Raw genomic sequence first — 23,609 nt, forward strand, 5'->3', positions numbered from 1 at the left:
ACAGCAGCATCGGACATGGCTGGATTGTAATATTTCATCAATTTTCATTGATGAAATATTACTATCGCTCTGATTGGCTGTTTCACTTTTAACAGCCAATCAGAGCGATCGTAGCCACGTGGGGGCGAAGCCACGCCCCCTGTGGTGAATTACAAAGCCCCCTGTATCTGCGGGTCGGGTGACCTTTCAGTGACCCCGGTCACCCGACCCGCAGGGGGGCTTTGAAGTCATGATGCCACATAGGCGTCACTGGTCAGATTTGAACCAGGTTTCATGACGCCTATGTGGCGTCATTGGTCGTGAAGGGGTTAAAAACGACATCAGCAAACTGGAGCAAGTTCAGAAAAGAGCGACCAGAATGGTGACCGGTCTGCAAACCCTGTCTTATGAGGAAAGGTTGCAGGATTTGGGAATGTTTAGTTTGCAAAAGAGAAGACTGAGAGGAGACTTAATAGCTGTCTACAAATATCTAAAGGGCTGTCACATTGTAGAAGGATCAACTTTATTCTCATTTGCACAAGGAAAGACTAGAAGCAATGGGATGAAACTGAATGGGAGGAGACACAGATTAGATATTAGAAAAAACTTTTTGACAGAGTGATCAATGAGTGGAACAGGCTGCCACGAGAAGTGGTGAGTTCCCCTTCAATGGAAGTCTTCAAACAGAGGCTGGACAGACATCTGACTGGGATGATTTAGCGAATCCTGCTTTGAGCAGGGGGTTGGACCAGATGGCCCAGGAGGTCCCTTCAAACTCTACGATTCTATGATTCTAAGCAACCCTCACTCTAATTTTAGATGGCCAGCAGCCAGCCCTTACTAAGCATTTTTGGAGGGACAGCTGACTGCTATGCTTTGCATAGCCATATATTGCTACTGCAATATACCGTAGCTTATCCATCTGAGGTGAGTAAATTTTCATTTTCGTGTTAATACTGTAAAGTTTGAAACTTGGAGGGCCACCAAACAGCCCCCATGGATTTTAGAGGGCCAGCAGGCATCTTGTGGACAAAGCACATAATTCTGCTGTTTACTGTAAATGGAATGAGGCCTACAAATAAAAGAACACAGTAATTACAGTCAAATATGGTGGAAGTTCAAAGATATTTTGGGATTATTTTCTGCCTCTGGTCCTAGGTGCCTTGACTGTGTGCAAGCCGTCATGAAATGTGAAGATTCCCAAAGGATTTTGGGTCGCAATGTAGTGGAAGGGGCCAGCAAGGTGGGTTTGCATCCTAGGTCATGGCATGGGTCTTCCAGCAGGGCAAAGATGCCAAACATGCTTCAAGAAGCTCCCAGAAATAGATAGAAACAAAGCACTGGAGAGTTCAGAAGTGGTAATTCCAGCTCCAGTAACATAAAGACTCCCACCACTGCCTCTAATATACAGATGCTTCAGTGAAACTGTGAATGGACACATTAAATCAGTTAATTTTGCCTGCTTTGATGAATTTCTGAGCAGAGATCATCATAAAAAAAAATCCAATCGGTCAATGAGTACATGAAAAAAGCAGCATCAAGGCTCAGAATTTATAAGGCAATAATCCCTGACTAGATGCCTGTCATACAACGCTATACCTACTGAAACACCTCACCTTAGATGAATTGTAGATGAGAGCAGTAATATTGTAGAATATAGAAGGGATTTGAACCGTCCCTGAAAAGATTTTTTTGTACGTGGCAGCAACAATCTCTGGAGGAACGCAAGTAACATTGCCAGCTTTCATGAATTTCTGAGTACAGATCAAGGTAAAAAAAAATGAATTGTCAATAAGTCCATGGAAAAAAGCAGCAGCAAGGCTTACAATTTCTAAGGTAGTAATCAGGGCCAGACTGGGACTGAAAATCAGCCCTGGCACACAAACCAAAGCAGCCAACATGCAAATCTTTTTTGGCTGTAGGGACCTCCAGACTGTATGTGGAGAGGATTACTTTGGGTGTCATTATACTGTGTTGGGGAACAGTAGGGGCCGTCATATAGTGATGGGGTCACAGGAGATCTTAATGTGTGTGTGTATGGGTGGGGACTGTGGGGTCGTCACTGTGTGTGAGCTCTGAATGGGAATCCTGTTGTGCTTGTGTGGGGCGGCAGGGACACTGCAGTTATCATATACAACCAGTAAGTGTATTCTTTTATGTCTCCTACACGCTTCATTGGATTCTTTAACCCATTGTGAGTTTTGCACTCGCCATTGGCTAGAGAATAGCACCATTTTTGCGAACAGCATTTAGAATCATAGAGGGCAATAATGACTTCACGTGATCTAGACTGTATGCTTCTGTTAATACATCCTAGAATTGCATTTGCCTTTTTTGCTGCTGCATCACACTGTTGACTCATATTCAGTCTGTGATCTATTAGTATACCCAAGTCTTTTTCACATGTGCTGTTGCTTAGCCCTATTCCTCCCACTCTGTATATGCTTTTTTCATTTTTATTGCCCAGATGTAGTACTTTACATTTTTCCCTGTTAAAAACCATTCTGTTAGTTGCTGCCCACTGCTCCAGTTATTTATTTCTTTTTGAATCCTCTCTCTCTCTTCTCTAGTATTAGCTATCCCTCCTAGCTTTGTGTCATCAGCAAATTTAATCAATTTACCCTCAATTCCTTCATCTAAATCGTTGATAAAGATGTTGAACAATACAGGGCCCAGGACAGAGCCCTGTGGTACCCCACTTGAGACATTCTTCCAACTGGATGTGCAGCCATTTACGACCACTCTTTGGGTCCGATCACTAAGCAAGTTATGAATCCACCTAACAGTTGCCTTGTCCATTCCATACTTAGCCATTTTTTCAATAAAGATTGTGTGAGATACTTTGTCAAATGCTTTGCTGAAGTCAAGATATACTATATCTGCAGCATTTCCCTGATCCACCCTATCAGTGATTCTGTCATAGAAGGAAATTAAGTTAGTCTGACATGACTTATTAGTTACAAACCCATGCTGACTCTGTTACTTCATTCTTATCCAGGTACTTACATACACGGTGTTTAATAATTTGTTCAAAGATCATCCAGGTACTTACATACACGTTGTTTAATAATTTGTTCAACGATCTTTCCAATTATAGAAGTCAGACTCACCGGCCTATAGTTGCCTGGGTCCACCTTCTTCCCCTTTTTGAAGATAGGAACAACATTTGTTCTTCTCCAGTCTTCTGGGACTTCTCCTGTTCTCCAAGAATTTTCAAAGATTATGGAGAGGGGTTCAAAAATTTCTTCTGCTATCTCCTTCAGTACTCTGGGGTGTAATTCATCTGGACCTGGAGACTTGAATTCATTTCTGTTTATAGATATCCTGGATTCTTCTATTCCCTTAATAGGACAGTGAAGAACAGTTGATGTTACATTTCCTTTCTGAGAGACAACAGATGCAAAATAGGAATTTAAAAGTTTGGCCTTCTCAACATCCTGTCTTACCATTTCATCATTTTCATCCTGTAAAAATCCTATAGCATCTTTGGCTTTTCTTTTACTTTTGACATATCCCCAAAATCCTTTATTATTGCTTTTGACGTCTCACGCAAGCCTCAATTCATTATCAGCTTTAGTAATCTGATTTGTGCCCTGCAGGTTCTGCAGACAGCATTATATTCTTCTTTAGATATGCCTCCCTCTTTCCATTTTATAAACATTTCTTTCTTCCTTTTTAGGATGTGCTTAAGTTCTGTGTTCATCCATCCTGGTTTCCTTAAATGCTTCCTATTCTTTCCTCTTTTCGGAATTGTTAACATTTGTGCTTTGAGAATTTCATTTTTCAAGATTTCCCATCCTTCCTGGACATTTTTGTCCTTAAGGATATCCAGCCATTGTATCCCTCCAATTCTCTTTCTGAATCCCTTAAAATCTGCCTTTCTGAAATCTAACCTTGATATCTGAGTCTTCACAGGTCTTCCTCCTCTAGTTAGCCAAAATTCTAAAATAGTATGGTCGCTACCTCCTAGGGTCCCAGCCACTTTTACCTCCTCAACCATTTCCTCCCTGTTTATAAGGATTAGATCCAAGGTAGCAGATCCCCTTGTTTTCTCCCCTACCTTGTTATTAAATTTGGGACTTTTGTGCTATAATGCAGATAAAATCCATCGGAACCCAGTAGCGGCACCTGGCACTGACCCATTCAGAGCTACGGGCAGAAAGTTATGGGCCATCCACAATTGTGGGCAGAAAATCACATTCTCAAACATGGGAGGAGGGAGGCAGCACAGCCCAGGGGTGGCAGTAGAGTGTTGGAGGGAACAGCCTAGGAGATATAAGGCAGTCCCTCATTTTGGATTTAGTATTCTACTGGCAGGAGGATGTGTGATCTGACGCAGCCAAAGCAACCACGTAACTAAGATTTGGACCTGTGATCCATCAGCGCCTCCCTGTGGTCACGTGCTACATAACAAGATAATTGCAACCTATCTATACTCTACCTTTGTACTCCACTCCTGACTGCAAACTTGTATATTTGTTCTTCTATATATACCTGTATATTTCTAGTACGCCTTTTCGGCAATTAAATATAAAATTAATCTTGGGCTGCTGTTTTATCTCGATACACGAACCCCCCCAAGTCCGCACACTCGGTTGGTCAATTGTACGCTACCCGGGTTGGTTTCTGACTTGATATATAAGCCTGTTGTCGGACAGGGCATATTTAGAATGAGGAACTGGTGGCAGAATACCGCACTGTGTTAGTGAGGAACTTTGACAGTGATGGCCAGGAGGTTTATATATATATATATATATATATATCCCCAGCCTGGACTGGTGATGTACATCCCCCTCACTGGGAGTGCCTCTAAAACCCGTATCTATAATGGATGCCTTTCTGGCGACTATTTGCCCTTGGTGCAGTTCCCTGACTGACCTGGGGCAATTGGTGGTGCCAGAGAGCCGACCCCTGCTAGGTCCTTCTCTCTTCTCCCCTGAGGTGAGAGAAGTTGACACCCTCTTCCCCTGTGAGATCCATCACACCGTCTATTTGAATTAGCCCTGAAAAAAGCAATTTGTTTAACGTAGCAGCATCAAGGACTGTTATTTCATCAACCCTGCTGGGGAATATAGTGGAGCGTTTTGCATCTACTCAGCCTGATAAGGAGGAGACCAGGATCTTCTCTACTAAAGGGGGTTTTACACATAGCGATATCGCTAGCAATATCGCTAAACCGTCACTGATTTTGTGACGTTATAGCGATATTGCTAGCGATATCGCTATGTGTGATACTTACCTCCGACCGGCTCCCCCACTATCTGTCGCTCATCGTGCGAGATCGGGCGGCTCCATTTCTCGTCGTCTGCTTCCTGCTGGGCTTCCTGCTGTGTGAGACGAGCGACACGTGGAGGCGGGCGGGAGGACGTCAGGATCGCTGTGTGTGAAAGGTAAGTATCGTCCGCTGCATCGCTGCTGCATCGCTGTGAGGTCTGCCTGTGTGGCAGCTCACTAGCGATCATTTAGCGATGCATCAGTGATCCTGACCGGGTCGTATCGCTGGTCGGATCGCTGGTGCATCGCTAAATGTAAAAGGGCCTTTACTGTCCAAACTCTCCGGTCCTGGCTAGCAAATCCTGTATGCAGTGTGACAACTCCCTATGTGACAACCACCTGACAGCCCACATGTTGGAATATGTTTGGTGCAACAACTCCATTCTTGTCTATGAGTGTTTATTTGCTAGATTTGTATGCTGTTTGTAAAGTTAGAACAAAAAAAACTCCCAGAGGCTCACACAGGGAGAGCATGTGACTGTATTTCCTGTTTTTCCTGTGTCTGTATATGAGAGTATCAGCCTGCTCTAGATGCTGTACAGATAGAGACACACAAATTATTTATTCCTGATCCATTAAGCTTATCATATATTGTTCGTGTTTGTTCCTGAATAAAGAAGCTCTATTGTCCCACGCTTGGAGAGTATACAGAACAATCCGCTGCCAACACCACAACAAGGAACTGGATCATAAAATAATAGAACCAACCGACTTTTGGTTTCCAAAAGTGTTCACTGAACTAGAAGGTGTATTCACAGAAATATATTTTTTCCTATTACTAAGGAGTGGGTCTCCTACACTGGTAAAGCGTATGCACTAAGTGCAAGGGATGCCAAAAATTTGAAGGAGGCACTCCAATACCCCTTTGAAGAGACGTAGTGGAGGGCCTCAAAACATTTTTTTTCCATTATTACGGAGTGGGTATCCTAGACTGCTAATGCCAATGCACTAAGTGCATGGGCTGAAAAACATTAAGCCCTGGGGGATATACATACAGTTAAGTCCATGTATATTTGGACAGAGACAACATTTTTCTAATTTTGGTTCTAGACATTACCACAATGAATTTTAAACAAAACAATTCAGATGCAGTTGAAGTTCAGACTTTCAGCTTTCATTTGAGTGTATCCACATTAAAATTGGATAAAGGGTTTAGGAGTTTCAGCTCCTTAACATGTCACCCTGTTTTTAAAGGGACCAAAAGTAATTGGACAGATTAAATAAAATGTTCATTTCTAGTACTTGGTTGAAAACTCTTTGTTGGCAATGACTGCTTGAAGTCTTGAACTCATGGACATCACCAGACACTGTGTTTCCTCCTTTTTGATGCTCTGCCAGGCCTTCACTGCGTTGGTTTTCAGTTGCTCTTTGTTTGCGGGCCTTTCTGTCTGAAGTTTAGTCTTTAACAAGTGAAATGCATGCTCAATTGGGTTGAGATCAGGTGACTGACTTGGCCATTCAAGAATATTCCACTTCTTTGCTTTAATAAACTCCTGGGTTGCTTTGGCTTTATGTTTTGGGTCATTGTCCATCTGTAGTATGAAACGACGACCAATCAGTTTGGCTGCATTTGGCTGGATCTGAGCACACACTATGGCTCTGAATACCTCAGAATTCATTTGGCTGCTTCTGCCCTGTATCACATCATCAATAAACGCTAGTGACCCAGTGCCACTGGCAGCCATGCATGCCCAAGCCATCACACTGCCTCAGCCGTGTTTTACAGATGATGTGGTATGCTTTGGGTCATGAGCTGTACCACGCCTTCGCCATACTTTTCTCTTTCCATCATTCTGGTAGAGGTTGATCTTGGTTTCATCTGTCCAAAGAATGTTCTTCCAGAACTGTGCTGGCTTTTTTAAATGTTTTTTAGCAAAGTCCAGTCTAGCCTTTTTATTCTTGATGCTTATGAGTGGCTTGCACCGTGCAGTGAACCCTCTGTATTTACTTTCATGCAGTCTTCTCTTTATGGTAGATTTGGATATTGATCCGCCTACCTCCTGGAGAGTGTTGTTCACTTGGTTGGCTGTTGTGAAGGGGTTTCTCTTCACCATGGAGATTATTCTGCGATCATCCACCACTGTTGTCTTCTGTGGGCGCCCAGGTCTTTTTGCATTGATGAGTTCACCAGTGCTTGCTTTCTTTCTCAGGATGTACCAAACTGTAGATTTTGCCACTCCTAATGTTGTAGCAATTTCTCGGATGGGTTTTTTCTGTTTTTTTTTTTTTAAATTTTCATGGCTGGGGGTTCAAGTTGCTCACCTCACATCAAGATTAGTTCCCTGAGGGGTCTGATTTCTAAAATTGTGTCACTTGTGGACAGTTTAGGTACATCAGGGGATCTCCAAACACAACATGGTGTTAGCTAATTATTCCAGCAAATCTACATTCAAAAAGTCAAATGACGCTCCATCCCTTCCGAGCCCTGCCGTGTGCCCAAACAGTGGGTTTCCCCCACGTATGGGGTATCGATGTGATCAAGAGAAATTGCACAACACATTTTGGGGTCAATTTTTTCTGATACCCTTGCAAAAACAAAAAAAATTGGGTCTAAAGTAAAATTTTTATGACAAAAAGTTAATTTTTTCCTTCTGCATTCCAAAACTTCCTGCGAAGCACCAGAAAGGTTAATAAACTGATTGAATGTGGTTTTGAGCACCTTGAGGGGTGCAGTTTTTAGAATGGGGTCACTTTTGGGTATTTCCTGTCATATAGGCCTCTTAAAGTCACTTCAAATGTGATGTGGTCCCTAAAAAAAATGCTTTTGCAAATTTTGTTGGAAAAAAATAGAAGCGCTGGTCAACTTTTAACCCTTATAACTTCCTAACAAACAAGTTTGTGTTTAAAAAATTGTGCTGATGTAAAGTCGACATGTGGGAAATGTTGTTTATTAACTATTTTATGTTATATAATTCTCTGATTTAAGGACATAAAAATTAAAAGTTTGAAAATTGCTAAATGTTCAAAATTTTCTCCATTTTCATTTTTTTCACAAATAAACGTAAGGCATATTGTAGAAATTTGACCACTATCTTAACCCCTTAACGACCGCCGATACGCCTTTTAACGGCGGTAATTAAGGGTACTAAAACCACAGCGCCGTTAATTCACGGCGCTGTGGAGAAAGTACATAGCGCCCCCCAGTGTCGGATTTTCTCCAGGGTCTCGGCTGCCAAGGGTAGCCGAGACCCCAGAGAACATGAATCGGTCGGTTTTTACCCACCCCGCTTTTGCAATCGCCGTTATTAACCCTATAACGGCGACCGCCAAAAAAAAAAAAAGCTGCGATTATGCATTAAATTTCTCTTTCCTTTGATGTGATCGCACATCAGAGGAGAGAGAAATAGGGTCCCTGATCCCCCCGATACCTCTCCGTGGTCCTCACTTCGGTCCCGGTGGTCCCGCGTCCCGCCGGCGTCCTCCGATGGGCGCTGCCATCTTGAAAATGATAGCAGATTCCATTCATTATTTTGATCACTATGATAAACGATCATAGTGATCAAAATAAAAAAAAATAGTACATAACCCCCGTTTATCACCCCATTATATAGGCAAACCTAATGAAATAAAGAAATTTTTTTTTTTTTCAGTTTTCCATTAGGATTAGGGTTAGGGCTAGGGTTGGGCTAGGGTTAGGGTTGGGCTAGGGTTAAGGTTGGGCTAGGGTTAGAATTAGGGTTAGGGCGAACTAGGATTAGGGTTAGGATTAGGGATTAGGGTTGGGATTAGGGTTAGTGTTGGGATTAGGGTTAGGGGTGTGCTGGGGTTAGGGTTGGAGCAAGAATTGAGGGGTTTCCACTATTTACCAACTTTGGGGGTCTAAAAATTGGGGTCTAAAAAATCACTTCCTTAGACCCCCTAAGGAACTTATCTAGATGTGTGGTGAGCACTTTGACCCCCAAGCGCTTCACAGAAGTTTATAAACGCAGAGCCGTGAAAATAAAAAGTCTTTTTTATTTTCACGGCTCTGCGTTTATAAACTTCTGTGAAGCGCTTGGGGGTCAAAGTGCTCACCACACATCTAGATAAGTTCCTTAGGGGGTCTAATTTCCAAAATGGGGTCACTTGTGGGGGGTTTCCACTGTTTAGGCCCATCAGGGGCTCTGCAAACGCAACATGATGCCCGCAGACCATTCCATCAAAGTCTGCATTCCAAAATGGCACTCCTTCCCTTCCAAGCGCTCCCATGCACCCAAACAGTGGTCCCCCCCCCACATATGGGGCATCAGCACACTCAGGACAAATCGCAGAATAACTGTGGGGGTATGATTTCTCCTGTTACCCTTGTAAAAATAAAAATTTGGGGGCAAAAAGATCATTTTTGTGGAAAAAAAATGGATTTCTTATTTTCACGGCTCTACGTTATAAACTTCTGTGAAGCACTTGAAGGTTCAAAGTGCTCACCACACATCTAGATAAGTTCCTTAATGGGTCTAGTTTCCAAAATGGGGTCACTTGTTGGAGTTTTCCACTGTTTAGGCACATTAAGGGCTCTCCGAACGCAACATGGCATCCGGTCTCAATTCCAGCCAATTCTGCGTTGAAAAAGTCAAACGGCACTCCATCCCTTTCGAGCTCTGCCGTGTGCTGAAAAAGTGGTTTACCCCCACATATGGGGTATTTGCGTATTCAGGAGAAATTGTACAACAAATTTAGTGGTTGATTTTCTCTTTTAACCTTGTGAAAATAAAAAAAATTGGTTCTGAAGTACATTTTTTGCAAAAAAAAAGTTAAATGTTAATTTTTTCCTTCCACATTTCTTTAGTTCCTGTGAAGCACTTAAAGGGTTAATAAACTTCTTGAATGTGGTTTTGAGCACCTTGAGGGGTCTAGTTTTTAGAATGGTGCCACTTTTAGGTATTTTCTGTCATGTACGCCCCTCAAAATGACTTTAAATATGATGTGGTCCCAAAAAAAATGGTTTTGTAAATTTTGTTGTAAAAATGAGAAATCGCTGGTCAACTTTTAACCCTTATAACTTCCTAACAAAAAAAATTTTGCTTCCAAAATTGTGCTGATGTAAAGTAGACATGTGGGAAATGTTATTTATTAAGAAATTTGTGTGACACATCTCTCTGATTTAAGGGCATAAAAATTTAAAGTTTTAAAATTGCAAAATGTTCAAAATTTTTGCCATATTTCCATCTTTTTTCATAAATAAACACAAGACTTATCGAAGAAATTTTATCACTAACATGAAGTACAATATGTCACGAAAAAACAGTCTCAGAATCAGCGGGATCCATTAAAGCGTTCTAGAGCTATAACCTCATAAAGGGACAGTGGTCAGAATTGTAAAAATTGGCCTGGTCATTAAGCTGCAAAATGGCTCTGTCGCTAAGGGGTTAAAGTACATTACGTCATGAGAGAAAGAAGTTTCAGAATCAGTGGGATTTGTTGAAGTGTTCCAGAGTTATTACCTAAAGTGACAGTGGTCAGAATTGTAAAATTTGGCCCGTTCATGAAGGTGCAAACAGACTTAGATGGAAAAGTGGTTAAAAGCTGTCATGAATTAGCATTTATCAGATCTGGACATTGCAATTAAATAGAAATAAACCTATAAAAGGAAAAGAACCATGAAGGCGTTAGTGAAATCTCGCCCAGTCCTTTGTTAAGGGACATTGCACTTTTATTAGCACTCAATTATTTTCTTAAATTTAATGGTCACATTTCTTTATCCCAACGCAAACATTAAACATTGTGTATATTTAATATTAATAAAGTTGCACATGATATTGCACTTATTTATAAGGGGCACAAGATTACTTTCTTTAGTTGCTCTCCTCGACTGAAAAGCATCAAAATTAGACCCAGGAGCCTCCATTTCTCCAACATTAAAACATTAACAAAATCATTAGTGACATTTGCAGGATCTGATCGTTTAGAGATATGGCCATTACGAGCTTAGCTCCCGAAGTGGAGCAGCACCATTGTCCTCAGTAGCATAATCTTAGCTTAAAGGGGTTTTCTCTCTAACAAAAGCTAATTTTAGTCAATAGATCTAGGAATAGTAATAATTTCCACAATTGGATATGTTTTAAATTAAATGTTTCTATGCTGAGATAATCTTATAACTGTACCTTTGCTGTGAACTGTGTAATGGCTGTGTCTGACAGTGCAGGAACATGGTCTGATCATTCCACATCTCCTGGGCAGGGGATACAAACATTACAGCAACATTGCAAAAAATTACTTTAGACCAAAACTTATTTTATTTTCACAAGGATAACAAGAGAAAAATGACCACACAATTTGTTGTGCTATTTCTCTTTACTACACTGATACCCCATATGTGGGGGAAATCCACTGTTGATTTTTTGAATGCAAAATTGGCTGAAATCAACAGCGAACAACATGTTGGGTTTGGAGAGCCACTGATGTGCCTATACAGTGGAAACCCGCCACAAGTGACACCATTTTGGAAACCATATTTCTCAAGGATTTTATCCAGAGGTATAATGAGTACTTTGAACCCACAGGTACGACACAAAATTTGATAACATTAGGTCGTTTTGAAGATCTGAAGTTGTGGGTTGTAATAATCACCTTGGTAGATGATCAAAATACAGTAGATCAGGTAGCTTGTCTACAAGATCCCCTCACCGGGGCCGATAGTCCCACTACCCCCGTACCTGGCGATACTCACTGTCTCCCAACTTTTGGATGACCCTCAGATTTTGTATCCCCCGCCAGTATAGTCTGTAGTCACAGTCCAGGCTCCTCCAGATGACAAATAACACAACCGAGGCCCATGTATCTAGGAGAAACAATCCTTAAGAAAGTTTGTGAAATCCAAATGACAGATCACTCAACCGTATCACAGGGATCCCGCTCAACCTGCATCCGATCCCCAAAACACCATAGGCCACCCATCCATGGCTCCAGGACCTCAGCCTAGATCCTCTCCCCTCATAGTCACTCCAACAACTGCCTGACTAAACATGTGGCTTCTTTTCCTCCCTCCCCCTTACACATTTGCTTTTAACTCAAAAGAATGAAGAATATTCCATAAGCCCATCACCTGGGACTGCATGTGAGACCACTTGTGGTGATGGCTCCCCTGGGTCTGCTATCCCCCTCCACACAATGGGCCTAGTTGCTGGGAGCACAGTGACTTGAGACCCTGAGATACTGATGAGATTAATAGAATGATTGCTTTACATTTACGTTCAGCAATCTCTGCCTGCCCTAAGATATACAGAAAATTCAACCTGCACGTCCTCCTCAATCTGAGCATGCATCGCCCCCAGCGGCCATTTTCCTGGAGGCCACCACATGGATGTGCGGTGGCCTCCGGGCTTTCACAAAATGCCGGTGGAGCTCCCCACACCACAGAGCACTACTGCCGAACCTGCCGCACCAGCCTGGGAAGAGAGTGTGATCATTGCCCTGCAGCATCGGACCGGGACCGCAACAGAATCGCCCGACTCCTGCTGCCGCCATAGTAATTGTAAGTATATTCCAACAACAAGACGCACTCCCATTTTCCTCCCAAATTTTTTTGGGAAAAGTGGGTCTCTGAAAAATATGGTATTTTATAATTTTTTATTTAACTAAGGGGGCGACAAAGAGGGATTTGAGTTACTCACTTTTTATATTTTGACCACTGTGATAGGGTGTGAATAACGGCGATCACGTGACAGGGGACAGTAAAAAACAGCCCCGATCATGTTCTCCAGGGTCTTGGCTACCCCCTGTAGCCGAGACCCCGGAGATTTTCCAACACTGGGGGGTGACATACCCTTACTTCTCAGTGCCGTTAAAAAGCGCTGAGGAATAAGTACCCTTAACTGTCACTGTTAAAAGGTGTATCAGCGGTCGTTAAGGGGTTATTCGGCTCGCCTCACTTGTCTGTTTTTGTTAATAATTATGTTGCCTGTGAAATAACAATTCTCTATTCTTACACCTCTGTGTTGTTCTATTCCTTCGAGATGCCTTCTTAATATCTATAAATAATTTGACAACTGAGTAGATCTCCCGACCCGAACTCAATAACCTCATAGACATACTGTGCATGAGGCTGTTTGGTTCAGACTGGTAGACCTGAAGCAAGTCCATACACAGAACGTGTATGACACATCTGAATTCAGCCTTAAGTAGAAGTGTAATCTTGCAGAAGATGATGTGGAATTGACCTAAAAATCTGTAGTCTAAATAATATCATATCTGATAGTGATGTACAGTATTGTCTAACACTCCATTTATCTTTCTCAGACCGTCACTCTCTGCGCTATTATTACACGGGGGTCTCAGGTCCAGGATACGGGATACCGGAGTTCTCCATAGTTGGATATGTGGATGATCAGCAGATTGATTTATACAGTAGTGATATTGGGAGAAATATTCCCATGGCATCTTGGATGAAGAAGAAGGATGATGAGCACTGGAGCAGAGAGACACAGATTGCAAAAAGTACTGAAGCTCTTTTCAGACATAATGTGAGGACAGCAATGAGCCGCTACAACCAAACAGAAGGTGAGCTTATGTGTCATGACACAGCTGTTGAGTGACCCCGGACCAGGGGCTCCTTCCCTGTCCCTAACACTAGGGAGCGCCCTAGCTCGCCCTACTCCCCGGAATACTTCTGAAGGTGAAGATGTCAGGGTCTCCACACTTGCCTTATCTCCTGAGGTAACCCTCGGTCTGTTCTCTTCCCCCATCCAGGGAAAAGGGGCGCTACTGTGCACCATAGTACAGCAACCAGGCAAACAAGGCAGCTCAAACATGGGTTAACAGAATAACTACAGACATACAAAATATTCACTCACATATAACAGAGGAATGCACTGGGACGTGGAAGTAGGGGAATAAACCAAAATAGAGACGGATAGGGAATTACCACACATACAAACCAAACAACAGTCACTGATAACTCCTACAACTCTCCTTTTCATATGAACTCCTCTCCCTCTGTTAGCTATGCAGCAAATGCTAGCTCTGACAAGGATTTGTAACAGAGCCCAGATTATAAAGGGGAAAGGAGTGGCTAACCGAGCTCAGCTGTGAGCACAGGGATTTCCAATATGGCCGATTAACCCATGTTCTGCCAGAAGAAATGAACACATTTAAAATGAAGAAGTGCTTCTTCTTAGCACCGGAGTAGGAGCAATTAGACGCTGTATATACAGATATATACAGTTGTGGCCAAAAGTATTGACACCCCTGCAATTCTGTCAGATAATACTCAGTTTCTTCCTGAAAATGATTGCAAACACAAATTCTTTGGTATTATTATCTTCATTTAATTTGTCTTAAATGAAAAAACACAAAAGAGAATGAAGCAAAAAGCAAAACAATGATCATTTCACACAAAACTCCAAAAATGGGCCAGACAAAAGTATTGGCACCCTCAGCCTAATACTTGGTTGCACAACCTTTAGCCAAAATAACTGCGACCAACCACTTCCGGTAACCATCAATGAATTTCTTACAATGCTCTCCTGGAATTTTAGACCATTCTTCTTTGGCAAACTGCTCCAGGTCCCTGATATTTGAAGGGTGCCTTCTCCAAAATGCCATTTTTAGATCTCTCCACAGGTGTTCTATGGGATTCAGGTCTGGACTCATTGCTGACCACCTTAGAAGTCTCCAGTGCTTTCTCTCAAACCATTTTCTAGTGCTTTTTGAAGTGTGTTTTGGGTCATTGTCCTGCTTGAAGACCCATGACCTCTGAGGGAGACCCAGCTTTCTCACACTGGGCCCTACATTATGCTGCAAAATTTGTTGGTAGTATTCAGACTTCATAATGCCATGCACATGGTCAAGCAGTCCAGTGCCAGAGGCAGCAAAGCAACCCCAAAACATCAGGGAACCTCCGCCATGTTTGACTGTAGGGACCGTGTTCTTTTCTTTGAATGCCTCTTTTTTTCTCATGTAAACTCTATGTTGATGCCTTTGCCCAAAAAGCTCTACTTTTGTCTCATCTGACCAGAGAACATTCTTCCAAAACGTTTTAGGCTTTTTCAGGTAAGTTTTGGCAAACTCCAGCCTGGCTTTTTTATGTCTCGGGGTAAGAAGTGGGGTCTTGCTGGGTCTCCTACCATAGTCCCTTTTCATTCAGACGCCGACGGATAGTACGGGTTGACACTGTTGTACCCTCGGACTGCAGGGCAGCTTGAACTTGTTTGGATATTAGTCGAGGTTCTTTATCCAACATCCGCACAATCTTGCATTGAATCTCTTGTCAATTTTTCTTTTCCGTCCACATCTAGGGAGGTTAGCCACAGTGCCATGAGCTTTAAACTTCTTGATGACACTGTGCACGGTAGACACAGGAACATTTCTGGTCTTTGGAGATGGACTTGTAGCCTTGAGATTGCTCATGCTTCCTCACGATTTGGCTTCTCAAGTCCTCAGACAGTTCTTTGGTCTTCTTTCTTTTCTCCATGCTCAATGTGGTACACACAAGGACACAGGACAGAGGTTGAGTCAACTTTAATCCATGTCAACTGGCTGCAAGTGTGATTTAGTTATTGCCAACACCTGTTAGGTGCCACAGGTAAGTTACAGGTGCTGTTAATTACACAAATTAGAGAAGCATCACATGATTTTTCAAACAGTGCCAATACTTTTGTCCACCCTCCTTTTTATGTTTGGTGTGGAATTATATCCAATTTGGCTTTAGGACAATTCTTTTTGTGTTTTTTCATTTAAGACAAATTAAATGAAGATAATAATACCAAAGAATTTGTGTTTGCAATCATTTTCAGGAAGAAACTGAGTATTATCTGACACAATTGCAGGGGTGTCAGTACTTTTGGCCACAACTGTATATCTCAATATATATTAAAAAAAAACCCTTTATATACACGCCTGCACACACATCCGTATGTACATACATATATACACACACACATATATATATTCATGAGCAGATAAAATCAAGATAAAAATATGATGACTATTTCCTGCCAAGGAACTTCAGGGGCAAAGATATTGTGAAAGTTGAGAATCTCATAATTTCATGAGACTAAGACACATCTTATAGTACTTTGAAGTCCAGCCTTGTTATGAGTGACCAGAAGGGAGGTTTGTGGGTATAACTTGTGCTAATAAAAAGTCAATGCCAATTATGATACATGTTCAGTGCCAGGAAGATACATTGTTGTGTATGCTTGATCCAAGTTTTCACTAGGAGCACTTGCCTCCATAAATCTGAACCATTTCTGTGACTAGATTTAGTAAGTTTCTTTCATTAATCCTTTTAATTTTATGTAATTGTAGATATCGTATCGTTTTGTCTGCTTTGTAAAATCTTTCTATATTTTTATAAATTAAACAAGAGGAAGCGTTTACTTAAAAATATATAAATAGAATAAAATCCAAATACCGTAAGTATTAGAATGACACAGAAATTCTATGAAATAAGTATACCACCCCTTGAAAATTGGATGGCAGACCATCCGGGTAAATAACAAAAACAAAACCACCGGAAATGGGGGAAAAAAAGGACCAGCAGGATCACTTGAAATAAAAAAGAATAATATAATAAAAAGAATAATAAAAAATAACTGGTTTAAAAGATTTATATTTTTTTAAGTCATGACACAAAAAAACAACATAATAATGAATATACATGTACCATATAATAAAAAGAGGCAAAAAAAACCCGCAAATATATAAATTAGTAAGGCACCATGGATATATATAAAAATTCATAAAATCACGGTAGCCAAAAATTTATAATAGAAGGCATGATTAATAAAACCAGATAAAAAAGGCACCAAAAAATAGACCAGTGTAAAATATATAAAAATGTGTATGGATAAAATAGAGCTAACTAATATAAACCATAGATAGATATACAGTGCCTTGAAAAAGTATTCATACCCTGTGAACTTTTCCACATTTTTCATGTTACACCCACACACTTAAATGACATTTTATGCGATACCAACACAATGTATTTGTGAAGCATAAAGGAAAAAATGATACTTTTTTTTTTAAATATTTTAAGAATATAAATCAGAAAATTGTGAATTCCATTTGTATTTAGCCCCCCCCCGTAGTCTGATACCCCTAAATAAAATCCTGAGTGACCAATTGCCTCCAGGAGTAATTAGTAAATTGAGTCCACCTGTGTGTGATTTCTTCTCAGTATAACTACAGCCATTCTGTTAAGGCCTCAGAGTTATTTTTTAGAACATTAGCGATCAAACCGCATAATGAAAACCAAGGAGCCCACCAGATAGGTCAGGGATAAAGTTGTGGAGAAGAGTAAAGCATGGAAAGTGTCATAGAAAGTATTAAAAATCCTTGAGGTCCCTCACATACACCCTCCCTTTTTTTTCTTCCATCTACCATTTGTCTTGAGGAGACAAATGGTGGATTCCTTTATGTAAAATGGCAGTGACAGAGATGTGAAGCAGACTAATTAAAATAGAGGATTTCTCTTCAATTACAGGTGACTAAAGAGGTTGTGTATTGTCTACAGAGAGAGACAGGAAAAGTCTTATTAGGATCTGAGTGGATCAAAGAAGACCTGACACTCTTTACAAATAGCCATGGTCACTACAGTTAAAATAAACCAGCAGAGAAAACATAGAATATTGGAATTTCTATACATCGTATATTAATGAGACGTACATTGTTGGCACAGAGATAACTAGGCAAAAATACACATATTTTTCTCATACTTATAACTCCCACCAAAAGGCCCCAATGCCATAAGGGCCATATAACCGCCAGCAGCTAGGCCATGTTTGGTCAGTACGCATAGATAAAATCCCGATACAAAAGATGACACCAGTCTAAACCTTCTGTGATCGCACTATGAGGAGTAATTGCATAAATTGAGATTTTCTAAAATCATGAAGGGCTGAGTCCAGCCCACAACCAGGCCCTTGTGAGGTCATCATAGAGGGTTGTGTGGATGGGACTCTTTGAAGCCCTCTACTTTGTCTAAACTGAACACAGTATGACAAATGTGCATAAATACTCTGTTGTAAAATATATGTAACTGTAAGTAGCAAGTGCTAGTAAAAGATGTTAACAAAACCAGGGTATTTTGTTGATACGTTTTTTTGCAAAAAAATGTACGCTAAGTCACTCCGCCGCGTCAAGGCATACCCTTCTCGGAGCAGTCCTATCTAATATATTTAAAAACCTGAACATGTGAATAATACCTTCATGAGCAGGGTTCAGAAAGGTGCTGCCCGGTATGGGCTCGCTGTGCAAAATGGCTTTTTATGCATGTACCAAAAGAGAGAGGCGGGGATCTCCCAAAGCTTGCATAAGCAAGAAATCAATGGATTCAAAACACATGACACATGCACAAAAACTGAACGGGTCAATAAGACCCTGTTCACACCACCCAAGAACTAAGACACAGAAACAGAACACAGTATGACAAACGTGCATAAATACTCTGTTGTAAAATATATGTAACTGTAAGTAGCAAGTGCTAGTAAAAGATGTTAACAAAACCAGGGTATTTTGTTGATACGTTTTTTTGCAAAAAAATGTACGCTAAGCCACTCCGCCGCGTCAAGGCATACCCTTCTCGGAGCAGTCCTAGCTAATATATTTAAAACCTGAACATGTGAATAATACCTTCATGAGCAGGGTTCAGAAAGGTGCTGCCCGGTATGGGCTCGCTGGGCAAAATCGCTTCGGTGTAGTAAGTTCTCCTGTTAATCCCTTTTATTTTATGTAACTGTTTATGCTGTATTGTTTTGTCCCGCTTGTAAAATCTTTTGTATATTTTTCATAAACACTGCTTCGATTGGATTAAATATAAAATGTAATAATTCTGTTCCTTCTGTTCTCAAAACTACGCCTCAAAGGCATAAGCTATCATACGTTGTCCATTCGACCGAGAGAGAGTGGTGGTGGCGGCCAATAGTCTGGAGTTATCGGAGAGTTAACTGTGACCGTACTGGGGTGTGTACACATATTCCATGTGTTGGAATCCGGAGGTGTATATGCCATACCCTCACCATTAATTTTCCGATAGCCGACCTAGTGTTGCGAACAGGCTGCACCCTTCTCCGTTGATCGTCGGCCAATCGCGTAATTTTGGGGACGATAGGGGGCAGCAGAGAGCAGTTCGCTCCAAAGATCACAGCGGGTTGTACTCGTGACCTTCCCGGTCTGTGATATAAGGAATTTGTGGGATTAAGAAAGTCCTGACAAATTAAATTATCCCTGATAGGTTACAAAAAAAATAGCCCAAGTGCTCCGTGAATATCTCACGGAGCACTGTTCAACCCAAAAATAGAAGGAGTATGGCACAGCTGAAAACCTACCAACATATGGCCGTCCACCTAAATTGACATTCCAAGAAATAACAGCATTAATTATAGAAGTAGACAAGAGGCCCATGTTCACTCTGCGAGAAGCTGGAGAGATCCACAGCTCAGGTGGGAGAATTTGTCCGCCGGATAACTATTAGGCTACTTTTACACTTACCGCATTTTTTACGGTTTGTTATTATTGTGGCTGTTTTTACGGGCCATATCGCCGCAATTTTTGTGGTCTCCCGCAATAACGGACAGCAAAAAAGTTTGCGGATCGCCGTTTTTTTTTCCAATACTATGGAAATAGTATTGGAAAAAATTCAACTGTGACCATAAATTGACAATGATTATTCTTCTTGCTAGAGGATATAATAAACAAATATTCAGAAACTGAATGTACAACAATAACCTCTGCTCTGTAAGGGTTATCAAGAAATATTGATACTCATATGCATTATAATGACGTCATAAGTGAGAAATAAACTCCATCTACACATGCAATTAAATACAATATGGAATAATCTCACCAATGTATGTGGAAGACGTCAGCTGTCAGATGTGATCTCCATATAGCAGGGTTTCATTAGGAGAAAAGGGGAAAACTCACCCTGTTAGGCCCTGTGACAGCTGGCATTTCCGGACCCCCAAGACTCCTGCCCTTACAAGGGCAGTCCACATGTGACCTCAAAAAACAAGTCCTATACGCTCCCTGTGCATCCCGACGCGTTTAATCACCATGTCAATCTTCAGGGGACCTATTAGCACAACACGGGCATACTGCAGACAGGATAGGGGAAAAGTCCTCCCGAGCTTTCTCTATAGGTACAATGGAATAAAAGAAGCCAGATAAGGGAGCCTATAAATAGCTAATTGTCAATCACAAAATAACATCCACCTATGTTGCGTTGACACACACGCCGTCCATTCATGCAGTGGAGCGCATTATTCACATCATGGCCGTTGAGTATCCGGTTCATCATACCGGAAGTAGACGTGGCTGACACACACGCTTATCCTATAATCATATACTAGAACGCATAGTTAAACATGGCCGCTCTACTTCTAGTTCAGCAAAACGGAGGTGAAGAATGCTTCACCTAATAATGGCATGCACACATACATTAAAAACCCCTATTCAAACATAGAAGGGTAGAACCAGATCAGATACCATATATAGAAAACATTCTGGATTGTTTATTGGAGAAATAACCAGTATAATAATAATTGCAAAAACAGCAATCCTGACAATAATTATGGATGTTTGGCAAAAAATTAACATGGAAAGCCTTATAAATAACTTGATTATATCTCCCATGAAATTATTGAAATTATATAGGTGGATACTAGGTCGCACTCCAGAACAGAAAATGTACAAAATGGCTATAAAATAATAAACTAGATATTAACAGTCTATCGGCTATATAGAAAAGTACTTTTGTATAGAATGCAGACCACCACAATTCGAAAATCCTATATATAGTAGCTATAATTTAATTGTTCCTTAAGCTCTGCTGGGGCCACATTATTCAATTGGAATATCCATCTGTTTTCCTTCTGTAAGATCAGCTCGTCCCAATTCCCACCTCTTCGTGGTTTGGTTACCCGCTCAATACCCACAAATTTATTGGAATTAATGTTACCCCCTTGAAGTGGGAGAGGACGAGGGAATCGAGGACCATCTGACAGAACTGAGAATATTCAAGGGGCACATTTTTTAGATCAGAGTTACCCTCTCAGGAGTCATTTACATCAGATTCGGAAGTAACCTTTTCCCCCCAGAGACGTACCCCCCACCCATAAAATACCTCCCAGTACAACGGCTGTGGTGGTCTGCATTCTATATAAAAATACTTTTCTATGTAGCCGATAGACTGTTAATATCTAGTTTATCATTATTTTATAGCTACCTTATACATTTTCTGTTCTGGAGTGTGACCTAGTATCCACCTATATAATTTCATGGGAGATATAGTCAAGTTATTTATAAGGCTTTCCATGTCAATTTTTTGCCAAACATCCATAATAATTGTCAGGATTGCCATTTTTGCAATTATTATTATACTGGTTATTTCTCCAATAAACAATCCGGAATGTTTTCTATATATGGTACCTGATCCGGAACTATGTCTACCCTTCCGTGTTTGAATAGGGTTTTTTTAATGAGCTGCACAGTATGCGTGCATGCCATTATTAGGTGTTGAAGCATTCTTCACCTCTGTTTTGCCGAACTGGAAGTAGAGCGGCCATGTTTAACTATGCGTTCTAGTATATGATTATAGGATAAGCGTGTGTGTCAGCCACGTCTACTTCCGGTATAAGGAACCGGATACTCCACGGCCATGATGTGAATAATGCGCTCCACTGCATGAATGGACGGCGTGCGTGTCAACGCAACATAGGTGGATGTTATTTTGTGACTGGCAATTAGCTATTTATAGGCTCCCTTATCTGGCTTCTTTTATTCCATTGTACCTATAGAGAAAGCTCGGGAGGACTTTTCCCCTATCCTGTCTGCAGTATGCCCGTGTTGTGCTAATAGGTCCCCTGAAGATTGACATAGTGATTAAACGCGTCGGGATGCACAGGGAGAGTACAGGGCTTGTTTTTTGAGGGTCAGATGTGGACTGCCCTTGTAAAGGCAGGAGTCTTGGGGGTCCGGACATGCCAGCTGTTACAGGGCCTAACCGGGTGAGTTTTCCCCTTTTCTCCTGATGAAACCCTGCTATATGGAGATCACATCTGACAGCTGACGTCTTCCACATACATTGGTGAGATTATTCCATATTGTATTTAATTGCATGTGTAGATGGAGTTTATTTCTCACTTATGACGTCATTATAATGCATATGAGTATCAATATTTCTTGATAACCCTTACAGAGCAGAGGTTATTGTTGTACATTCAGTTTCTGAATATTTGTTTATTATTATTATCCTAGCAAGAAGGATACTCATTGTCAATTTGTGGTCACAGTTGAATTTATGTGGTCCAAAATTCATTTGTTGTCCAGTCATTTGGTCTTCCAGGACTGGGAATATTTGTGTATATATATATATATATATATTTACTAGCTGAAGAGCCCGGCGCTGCCTGGGCATAGTAACCAACTGTGGTTAGTTATAACAAATTATAATGATTATATTGCACATAAAAACACTTCACATCATATATTCAGCACTACAGATTTGCAACACAAATTAACTAAACGATTACCCAAGTATTGATAGTATTTTATTTTCAACTCATTCAAGATTTTTGGTTTTTCCTTTCTGTGCAAAGATGAACAGATTTTTGGCTGTTCCAACTCTTGAACAGACCACTTAAACTTTACCATGAGAAAAGCATGGAGATTGCAAATCGATCCCTACTACTTTCAAGAACTGTCCCTGAGCATTTTTAATGGACATTGCAAATAGCAGTGGAACTGGAAACTGGAGGCGTTTAAAATCAAAAAACAAATCAGATGGAATGAGTGGAATTCTTGGAATGAAAATGTCCTCTCCTTTGGCACATCCTGTTTCTGAGCTGTGTATCTAATCCTATCCTGTGTGATAATCTCTGCTGAGCTGTGTACCTAATCCTCTCCTGTGTGATACTTTCTGCTGAGCTGTGTATCTAATCCTATCGTGTGTTACTGACTGCTCAGCCATGTTTCTAATCTTATCCTGTGTGATACTGACTGCTGAGCAGTGTATCTAATCCTATCCTGTGTGATACCGTCTGCTGAGCCGTGTATCTAACCCTATCCTGTGTGATACTGACTGCTGAGCCGTGTACCTAATCCTATCATGTGTGTTACTGACAGCTCAGCCGTGTATCTAATCCTATCCTGTGTGATACTGACTGCAGAGCCGTGTATCTAATCCTATTCTGTGTGATACTGTCTGCTGAGCCGTGTAGCTAATTCTATTCTGTGTGATACTGTGTGCTGAGCTGTGTATCTAATCCTATCCTGTGTGATTCTGTCTGCTGAGCCCTGTATCTAATCCTATTCTGTGTGATAGGATAGGGTTAGATACACAGCTCAGCACACTATCACACAGGATAGGGTTAGATACACAGCTCAGCACACTGTGTGATAGTGTGCTGAGCTGTGTATCTAACCCTATCCTGTGTGAT

At 41.1% G+C, this 23,609-nt stretch overlaps 1 protein-coding gene across 1 annotated transcript in view; it reads left to right on the plus strand.

The window, feature by feature from the left end:
* LOC141052170 (class I histocompatibility antigen, F10 alpha chain-like) overlaps positions 1-23,609 on the plus strand; it is a 105,011-nt gene that overhangs the window by 21,680 nt on the left and 59,722 nt on the right. Inside the window, exon 4 of the mRNA XM_073549397.1 lies at positions 13,468-13,728. Within this exon, the coding sequence (XP_073405498.1) occupies positions 13,468-13,728 (261 nt within the window). The remainder of the gene's footprint in view (positions 1-13,467; positions 13,729-23,609) is intronic.

This window comes from Dendrobates tinctorius, unplaced genomic scaffold (genome assembly GCF_039654945.1).
Source record: "Dendrobates tinctorius isolate UK_male_01 unplaced genomic scaffold, ASM3965494v1 ptg000158l, whole genome shotgun sequence".
NCBI classification, from domain to species: Eukaryota; Metazoa; Chordata; class Amphibia; order Anura; family Dendrobatidae; genus Dendrobates; species Dendrobates tinctorius.